At 45.8% G+C, this 10,423-nt stretch overlaps 1 protein-coding gene across 1 annotated transcript in view; it reads left to right on the top strand.

The window, feature by feature from the left end:
- Window positions 1-3,739: 3,739 nt before the first annotated feature.
- DNAH1 (dynein, axonemal, heavy chain 1) overlaps window positions 3,740-10,423 on the top strand; it is a gene marked incomplete at its 5' end in the record, with an annotated part of 61,415 nt that continues 54,731 nt past the window's right edge. The window contains 6 exon segments of the mRNA XM_009868259.1: window positions 3,740-3,812; window positions 6,175-6,349; window positions 6,849-7,005; window positions 7,509-7,641; window positions 8,655-8,816; window positions 9,343-9,595. Of these exon segments, the coding sequence (XP_009866561.1) occupies window positions 3,740-3,812; window positions 6,175-6,349; window positions 6,849-7,005; window positions 7,509-7,641; window positions 8,655-8,816; window positions 9,343-9,595 (953 nt within the window).

Here is a 10,423-nt window from a genome sequence, read left to right as displayed (position 1 = left end):
GGCAGTTTCATTGCTTTTCTTCAGGATCCCCTGAGCAACCAAGAAATCCTTGAGCACAGGATGTTTCACACCATTGGCTGTTGCTCTGGCAGAGCTGGCTGAAACCTCGGGCTGCTGTTGTGTGCTTGCTACAAGATGGAAGGTGTTCCTTTCCCCAAGAAGTGACAGCCTCGGTAATCCACACCCAGGGGTGAGCGTCTGGAGTCACCCTTGGATGGAGGGTGGAGAGGACAGCCCTAGAGTCTGCATGCTGCTCGTTGTTTTACGGGGAGTGGGGAGACAGAAGGTGCCGTTGGTGGAGTTGAAGGCTGGGGAAGAGTGAACTGCTTTGCATTAAACTTCTTGGCTCAGCAGCTAGGCTGAATAAAAGAGAGAAGGTGTCTCTTTTAAATCAACCTGGAGATGGTTGCTGAGAGCTGGATGGGAGCACCAAACCACCCTCTAGCTGAAGGCTGGCACCAGAATGAGCTCTCTGCCACACTCTGGGAAACCTTGCTTGAATTGCAGCAGCTGGGGTGGCAGCAGAGTAGGATTCCCTTTGTGCTTAGGAGTTCTCCCATCTCTGTTGGCTTGACCATGCTCAGACACGCCGTTTTACTCATCTGTCTGGAGACTTGCTGGGAAAACTTTGGAGGCTTGGTTTTGTTTTTTATTTTGGGTGGTGCGTGTCTTTTTTTTTTGCAGTTACAAACACCATATCCTCCCTCTGTGCAGCTCGGAGAGTGTGACAGATGGATTTTTTTGAGCTGGACACTGAGTAGGGGTTTGTTATATTTTGAGATAAGCACTCACAAAGGTGTGAGTGAGTACAGAGGGAGCAAAGCAGTGAAGAATTGGGTCTATTGTGGGTAGACTTGGTACACACTTCCCCCGTCATGGGAACTCAGCCATCATCGGCTGCAGCCACATTAGTTTGGTTCTAGGCAGAGACTGCCAGTCCTGCTAAATTGGGAGTGGGCTCAATCACTCACCCTGCTAAAAGCTCAGCTGAACCTCACATCCCGGAGTTAGCTTTTTGGAATTGGCTGGGGTTAGGTTTTTGGCCTTAAGAGGTAAAAGTACAGTAAGTCACGTCACCACCTCACCTCTGCCCCTGGGAAAAGGATGCTCAGGTGACACATCAGGAGAGCCACCGCAGGGTCATTCCGCCTTGCTGCTGTGCTCTGTGCTAGTGCAGCAGGCACGAAAGGGTCCAGCAGTGATTCATCAGGAATCCTTGAATCTTGGCTGATACCAATCAATCCTGCTGGGCTGCTAAAATAGATATGGCCAGAGCATAAAATAGCTAATAAACCCAAAATCCTCCATGGAAAATTCATTTTTCAGGGTATGAAGTTCCAGTTGCCATGCCAAATAGAAACTGAGAGGAGAAAGGTTTGAGATTTTCTAGCTCGAAGGCAGGCAGCGGGTATTATTGATCTCCTCTCCCAGGTCTCTCCAATCTGTTTGCCTACTCTCTTTCACTTAAAGGATTCACATCATGGTAACCTTGATTTATTATCTGATTTCTTTCTTGATTCAGCCTCTCAAAATTGTGCACTGGCTTGAACCTGCAGAAATAAACCAGCACAGTAATTCCCTCTTATCTCCAGCATGCATGTAATGCTTTCTCTACTGTGTGTACCTGATTCATTCTTGCAGACAGACAGCAAGGTGAAATTTAGAAGAAATTACCCTCTATGATCAAGAGTATAAGGCAGGCAGAGTTTTCACTCCATTCAAGGGCAGAGCAGAGAGGACACAGCAGGAAGGGATGCTGTGTTGTCGTCTCCACGTCAAGATGAGACTCTAGACAGGTTCCAACTTCTGCAAGACCAGGCAAGGACTTTCTGGCACTGAGCTGCAAGACTCCCATGGAGCAGCCTGTGGCTGAGGCTTGGCCTCCAGAAGTAAGCAAGGCGGGTGTGGGGGTCCTAGCAAGGGTACAGGACACAAACTCAGTCAGGTAGGGCTGGATTAGGAGTCTGGGTCTAGCACTGGGCAGGAATTGATGAATAAGCTGTACTGCCCTTGGAGTAGACTTGAGAGACACAGAGGAGAGCTTTGACTTGCAACTTATAGGAATAAGCTATGTGGGTGTGTGTACACCATTACATCAATGCATGTGTTTGCAGGCTGGAGGGTCTTGTGTCACTTTAGGGGTACTAATTACTTAGAGCAGTCATCTCTCTGTTTAAGACATGCCTAAAATCAAGAGTTACGTTATCATTGTGCCAGAAGTCTGAGGACTGCTCTTAATTAGTATCTCTCAGTGTGCAAAGGTTTTTATAAAATACAGCTGTATAGCTGTGATATTTGCCTGGACTCGCGTCTCCCAAGGTGGAAGAGTAGAAATTATCTGTGAGCTGAGATCACCAGCAAAAATACCCCATGCAGGAGAAGAGAGAGAGGAGCTTCTGGCTGTATTTTAATATTCGTTAGGTGATGCTTAAACAATTCTCCTCAATTATTTAAATGAAAGAGTCAGACTTTACACTTGGGAGTAGTTGTGTCTGTATCTAGACTGTAGCCTACTCCCACTGGAGTCAAGTATGACAAGGTTTTTAAGGGATTTGGGTTCAACAAAAGTAGCACTTCTTTTGTAGTCCCAGTTTACTCAAATTCTCCTGGCAGCTTTTTGAATGCTGCCACAGATCCGGGAAGCCCCTGCTGCTTCAGGAAAGCAGCTTTTCATGCCTATATTGCTGGTTTTCACCCTCCAAAACCCATTTGGAATAATAAAGCACTCTTCTTTCCCCAGGAATAGTGAGCCATTGAGTCAGCCACATGAGACCAATGGCTCCCAGGCTGTGAAGGCAGCACTTTGTACCAAAGCAGCGGGTCGAACCTACCTTGTTACCTGCTCATTTTCTTAGCCAGCCAACGATATCCGGCTTGGTGGGAGGGTGTGGAGGACTGCCAAAGATTCAGTGCTTGACAGGTTCAATGTCTTTCCACTCTAGCAAGCCCAGGGTTGCATCACAGCATTGTTCTCATAAGAAGATGGATAAAGCAAAGAAGGATTTGAGGGAACCTCCGAGTAGGAGCCCCAACCTTTCCAATAGCAGCAGGGAGGCCTCATGCTCAGCCTCCAGTCAGGAAACGACTTTGTTGCCTCCTGATAGCTCCAAACAGGGGCCAAAAATGTACTCAGACATTAGAAAAAAGGAATTTTTTACTGATGTCCCCACTCGAGGAGCCTCTGCCATCTCAGGGGTAAGTACAAAGAGCAGTTCTTTTTCTGCCACTGTCCTTCTAAATTGCAAAGACCTGTGGTGCATTTGGCATTGAGAAATGTAGCTTTCACCCCAGGTTCTAGCCCTTAATTTTGGTGAGAGGTGTTTGTGCAAGACCTTAACCCTTGCAAAATATAGCTGTAAGGCTCTTCCTGATAATAGTTGTGCTGCCTTCTTCAGTGGCCACTGCTATCACTGTCATGATGTTGCCCCGGTTCAAGACGCTGGGCATGTGGTTGTGACTGCAGATGATGTTTAAAAGTAAAACCCTAGTGACTGCCTGCCTTATCAGCCCCCGATCCGTATCTTAAGCTGACATCAGGCTGCACTCTGCTGACAAATCCTCTACCTCTCTCTGCATTGGGCTGAAATTCCCAGGTATTTTTGCCACTTCGAGCCTTCTCCATTGCTCACAGTCTCAGTCATCCCTAAAGCTCTGCTAATATGGATCTTACAGTCTCTCTCTATAACCCACCCACTGTGCTTTGTTATCTCTGACACTTCTCTTACATGCTGCATTTCAGGATGTTTGTGCTGGCCCTCGTATGTACCGTGCTTTGGCACACCAGGTGGACCTCGAACAGCACGCCCCTACAGGTAAGTATACTGAGAGGAAACATACTGTGGTGGGGAATGGGGCCATGACTCCTAAGATTGCTTATAGCGAGCATGCTGGGAACTAGGCTGGTGACTCCAGGTTAGCGTGGTGCTTTCATTCTCCTCTGCCTGCCCAGGAGTGGTGCTGAGCTGCTTCAATGTCCATTTAGAAGTGGAGCAAAATCATCTGACTGGGTGGTAAAACCGTGCTCTCTTTTGTCCTGGATATATCCGTTCACCCCAGGATTCAGGGTGGCCTGCGCAGCTGCCTATGGAAGTTCTGGTCCCATGGGCCACATGCCAGGGGAGCACTGAATTTTCATGTGTTGTCATTGTGTATGGAGCCAGCAGTGCTCCTTTCCTGTGAGAACAGGACCTGCCTGTGAGAGCTGTGTTCAGGGTCAAGGTAGCCATAGCCAAAATCACGGTCCTCTCTCATTTATTCAGTCTGCATCCAACTGTGCCCCAGAGCAGCTTGTTCATCTTAGATACAAGGGGTCTTTGTGTGTACAGAGCCGCTGGTCCCACCTGCTTCCTAGAACATGTCATGTCGCAGATGCTCAAATCTAGGAGCATGGCTGAAAGGTTTGCCATCACTCTCCTGGCCCGTAGAGCACTCTTGGGGATATGGATCATAGGCTGGCAGCAGGTGGGGAAAAAAGCATGTATGTGAGAGGATTTTAGTCTTAGAGAAAGATGGCAACTATATATACCACCTTCTTGTGCTTAGAAGTGACATTTATTTTCATGAGTGAGGACAAATGACTGCATCCTCAAGTGAATCTTGGCAAGCTAGACTCATCCCTAACAAGTGGAGACAGATCTCTATTTATGATCTGCTGCTTTCTTCGAGGGAGGAAGAAGCTATCAAGCTGGAAATGTAAATGCAAATGAAACACTAAATATTGACATAAATAGTTGATAGTGCACAAAGTGCCATAATGGATGGTGCCATGGATTTTGCAACAATGAAGTGAAAAGATTGGAACAGCTGTGCTGCCTGACAACAAATACACATCAGGGCTGGTCTGTAAAGACCCCAAGCAAGCATGAGGCTAAGGAGCTGCATTTTAGGGCTTTGTAATTACCATAAGTATGCATATTGGTATGGACAATGCAAATGTTTAGGATCATATATTCCAGGCTAGGCACCCTTCCTGAGAGAGAGAGGAGCCAGTTCAATGGCCATTTCCTTTAGTCCCTAAGAAGACAAAGTGCAGCTACAAGGGTTGGGTTGGGCCATTTGAGAAGCACCCTTTCTGTACCTGATCATCCGGAAATATGTTGACATTCACCATTACTGGCTGCTCTTCACAAGATCTTCGAAGTCAAGGGATCGCATCCATGGTGTGAGCAGAGGAATATGGAACAAGGTGAAGGACTGGGTCCAAAGCTTGACATCCAAAATACCTGCTTACAAGCCAGAACCTTAAGTTTCCCCTTGGTAGAGTGTGCAAGTTCATCAAAGAAAAAGCTCTTTCTCCACTAAAATCTATTTTTAGCTCAATGCTTAGCTCTGTCTAGGGAATAGTGCTTTTTAAAGCTTGCATGCAATTACTTAATTTAGGTTAAGCTTCAAATTCCCAGTTTACTGCTGTTCTATTATTTGCGGCTTGTTTAGCAATATAAACAGTTTGGTTTATTTATGGGCTAAATGACATGGTTTAATTTCAGCCAATTCTTGGAAATGTACACTTTTTGCTTAGTCCAAATTTTCATTGAAAACATTTGGCCAAATCGTGAGATTGTTAGCTGTTAAACTCAATTTTTTTTCTCGCACTACTGCTGATGTGAGTGGGAGGTTCACTTGAGCAAAAACTGAGGGAAGGTTTGTCCCAAGTAAGGTGTGAATAGGAACTTCAGCACATAAAGATGACCTCAGTGGCTGCTTTTCTCCTGCAATATTCATGAGCCCTTTATCACCAGCCTGACTGAGTTCCTCCCAGGCACTGCAGAGAGGCAAGGGATTCCCACCCCCTTCTGAGAGTGAGGGAAGCTCTGCACTAGAGACAGTAACTCACCCACAACCGTGTAGAGAGTCTGTAGCAAAGTTGGGAACAAAACGGAGCTCCTTAGAGCCAGGCCAGGGCCCTACCTCCTAATAAGGTGCATGACAGTAATTTTCAGTGGAGGCTTCTTCTGTGCCATCACTGTGGTACTGGAAAACCGTAATGATGTATTGCAGCAGTGAAAAAAGGTCTTCCTTTCTGTTTCCCGATTGACGTCTGCTTGATTTCTCTCATTAATCTAGATAAGTGAATTCTACAGGCAACTCGGGAGACAGCACAGACCTCCTGTGTTTGGGTGAAGTAAAGCAGAGTGATGTACGGTGGTTTCAGGCATGTGTTCTGTTGTCTCTTAGTCACAACCTTCAAGATGCCTGAGGACTTTCAAAGTATCCTGGATAAGCAAGTGATTGGACCAACCACTGAGAACCTCGTTAAGTCAGATTTCGCAGCACAATCGTTTAAGCCTAAAGTGCAGGTTGCCTTCCAAAGGCTTCCAGGGCAATGCCCTCGGGCACTTGAAATAGAGAGGTAAGTAACCAGGAGGTGACTAGACATCATTACAAAATGGACACAGCAGATTAGGGTCTTGATTTTTGCTTTCAAGATGTGACATGTCAAAATTCTTTAGGAAAGTACTATCCTGTAAGGCAGCAATCTCTGAAGTGGGGTGTGCACATTGGAGGGAGTGCACAAGATGATTCACTGGGATACAAGAAGAAAAAAAAATTAAAATAGCGTTTATTTCATCTTTTTCACATAGTTTTTAATTTGTATGTTGTGTATGCTCTATAATGTACGTAATGTATTAGTGCAGTGGTACATATGTAGAATTTATGAACTGGACTAGACTATTGTAGGTCCATTCCAACTGAACTATTCTATCCTATAGATGAAGAAACACATGTGTATGTGGTATATGCTCAAAAACATTTTTGCTGATGGTGTGTACAATCAAAAAGTGGAGTTACAGGCATGAGAACCCTTATAAGCGCATTAAGTGTTTATTTCCCCCTCTGATTGAAAACAGGAAAAGGCGGCTATATCTCAGCTTCGATATTGCTCAGCTCTTAGCTGAAAAGGGGATAGACTCCAATCAGCTGGTGCCAAGGCATCATGATCCTGACAATATGCCAGCTATTGCAGAGAAGAAAGATCCTGTCTTTCCCATCTACCTCCCATTAAAAGTAAGAGGCATGTTTGGTGCCTGTGACCTGTCTTGTTGCTTATACCATGGGGTATTTCTGAGAATTGCAGGACACTTAGCCGTCGTTCATACAGCACGTGATAAAACAAGGAAATGCTTTAGAGCAGATTTTGGCCCTGAAGGATCTCTGCAAGATGCTGAGCATCTTCTGCAGGGTGCCTAAGCAGTTCTTGAGAGTGCTCCTCCTCACTGTCACTTTTCGTGTCCAAAGAAAAGGTGTCTTGTGTTTTCTTCTGGATGCAGTAGTCAGCAGTATTACTGTGTGATACCTCCCCGGGTGGTGTCTCTGCGCCCCAGGAAAGGGACAGAGGTACAGATATTGTTGTTTGGGAGAAGATTATTGATCAAAGATCAGCACAGCTTTTGCACCTAGACTGTTTTCTCTTTTTGTAGCCTATTTAGTAACTTCATGCTTATTTTCCTCTCATGAAAATTTGTATTTCTGAAGTAAGACTTTGTTTCACAAATGTCCTGGATTTTCAGATGTTTGACAATAAAGATTATGACTGTCGAACTCCAGAAGAGTGGATCTCACTAGGACTGGAGCCAGGTTCCTACGACAGAAAGCCAGTGCCTGGAAAAGCACTTCTACCTACGGATGATGTACTGGGACATGGTAAAGCTTGAATGAGTTACTGCCCAAGTGAGGCAGTGCTAACAATTACAGGCCCACTCAGCGGAAGGGAGCATGCAGATTCTGACAAATGCAGCTCTGAATAGCAGAAAAGCAGTAACTCATTCTGACCAGGCTCAGGCAGACAGAGCAAGACATCAAGGATCTTGATGATTGTCAGTTTTGCCCTGGACTTGCTGTTTACACTTTTTTAGAAGTAGCCTCTCTGCCTTTTGCTCTCCTTTCTGTGCCTAGAAGTCAGTACAGTCAAAATTCGCTTTATTGATATGTAGGTACCATGATGAAGTTAGTTAGTTATCTTGAGCGCAGGATGTTCTGCCTGGATGCCACTGTGAGTGCAGGATCAAAAGTCAAGCTAAGACTGCAGCGAAAATCCTAGTAGTAAATCTGGGATAAATTGATGTGGACATCTGTTGTTTTCCTGTCACTCAGAGCCTTCGCAATAAGAAGGCATCACTACATACAGCTGAAGTGGTGTCCAGTATGACTGCGGCTCATACCAATGCATCTGCGCTAGCTTTAAAGCCTAGGAACGGGCATGCACACTGACTGCAGCTCTGGGGCAACGTCCGCAGGCTTGGCTGTCCGCAAAACCTAAGCGGCATGGATCCTCAGGCAGCCAGCATGGGACATCTGAGTTCTGCTTGCAGCTGGCTTGGGAAGCACTGCACCTGGTCACTCCCTGGGTTGAAGGGACTGTTGTGCACACAAGTAGACAGAACCTTTAGGCCCTGGGGGAAGTGAGACCACTGGTGTCTGTGTAGTGCCAGCACTGTTGCACATTCCTATAGCTCTGACCAGTGGTTAACAGCATCCATTCTTATCTGCAATATAATGCTGTCCTGACTTGTATTTGTATTGATAGTGATATAGTTACATATGTCTGGTTAGCACCTCCCAGCGTTTAAGATGATCAAAATATTTAAGGGTTAAGATGTCATGGGAATGATCCAGGAGAATTGGACTAACCTTCTTTTAATCCGTGATTCTCTCAGAGAACCCCAAAAGCCAGAAGTTAATCTACAAGTGGATTGATGTTGGTGTTCTGGATTATGACAAGGAGACAGAGCTCTACTTGGTCCATAAAACAGATAAGAATGGGCTGGTGCGGGATGAAGAAGGGAGACCCATCCTCAATGGAGGGATAACTCCAGAAGGTGTGTTTCAAGTAAGGCCACTTGGGACCTGGCATATACTCTTTCTGTTACCCATGCTGGTCCTTGGTAGAGATGGGAAGGATGACAAATCAATTCATTCCTCTTCCTGTTATTACTCCTCACACATATCTGTTTAACAAGTCCTGCAAAACCTCTATGGGAGACAACTCCACTCCTTAATTTGACAACTTATTTGAGGCTTTCCCTTTGGAGATACCTTTCCTTTTTTGTTGTCTCCCAACTTTCCTGCCTTCAAGACAAGTTAAATGATGGTCTTTCTGGGCCAGCATCATTTCGAGGGGCTGTGTCAACAGGTTAAGATGAACTACCCCTCTTTTGAAAGGTTTGAAGATGCTGCTAAGTCCATGATCCTTGTCTCTTGCAGTCCCCAGCTTTGGTCCTCATTTTTATCTCCAGTAAGCCAACCCAATTATATTGTCCACCAAAAAGCTGCAGTCAGCATTGCAAGCCGTTTCGAGTTTTGCATTCCCTGTAGATTCTTGTAAGCGTTACTTTCATTTCTCAGGAAGAGCCCCATTGTTGCCATGTCAGTACTGGATGCCACGAGTTTACCTGCAGTTCCTGGCTGAAGATCCCTGGGTGTTCACCCAGCGGGTAATTTCTGCCGACAGCTTGCGTAAGAAGACAGAGGCGCTGCTACGCTATAACCTGTATGTGGACTGCATGCCCACAGATGGGCAAAATAGCATCTGTGAAAAGAGCCTAGAAAAAATTAACCTGTTGGCTATAAATACTCCTAAACTGAAGAAAGACAAGAGGTAAAGCATCAAGTACATGTCTGGGGCCTTGGGCTTCATAGAGATACACACAAGTAGCAATGGAGGCAGATCTTGAACATCAGACTGATAGACTGTGGATCACATGTTCTTTCCAGCCTCTCTGTGCTATCCTCTTACCCAGAGTGTCATCAGAAGGAGGTAGGACAAGAGGCCCAGGAACACAGGTACACAGTGGGTGATCTGTCAGTATTCCCAGATGAAGTAGGTGTACTTCATATGCAGATCCAGAGCCAAGCTTACACCTGCAGTGACGTGGCCTTCAGCAGCAGGAAGGTTGGACAGAAATGGCATGGCTGACCTTGCTGTCTCCCTGTGCTTTCAGGGAATAGATCAGTCATTGCTGGATTGATCTGCAGACCACCACCTGTCTCCAGAGAGTTGGCTGTTGTCTGCTGGTAACTATTCTACTTATTAACAGCTGCTAAAATCAGAAGATCTGCATAGTGTGAAGCAAACAGAACATGAGATTTCTTCCTGGATATAATCGAGTGTCTCTTTGAGATGCATCTCATATCAGGGAGGCGTTTTGAGAGTCCCTGGGCTGATGAATCATGAGGCATTGGTGGTGTCACTGGGAATCAGCCATGACTGATTGCCCTGCTCAGAAACAGGAAGGTGTGAAGGGCTGCATGGTCTGCCTGCCTAAACTAGAGAGTAGAAGAGTAATTAGTCTCTGTTTGTGAGCAGGAATACAGGTGCTGCCTGCTTGAGGTGAAAGATGATGATTTCCTAGGGCAAACAGAGCAGGGCTTCAGCACTCAGACATACATATTGGCGGAGGATACTGATTTTGAGAGGTGTTCAGCA

The sequence above is a fragment of the Apaloderma vittatum genome, unplaced genomic scaffold (genome assembly GCF_000703405.1).
Source record: "Apaloderma vittatum isolate BGI_N311 unplaced genomic scaffold, ASM70340v1 scaffold7844, whole genome shotgun sequence".
In the NCBI taxonomy this organism is placed as follows: domain Eukaryota; kingdom Metazoa; phylum Chordata; class Aves; order Trogoniformes; family Trogonidae; genus Apaloderma; species Apaloderma vittatum.
Note: the sequence above shows the minus strand (reverse complement) of the source record. Positions and strands in the feature narration are given on the sequence as shown.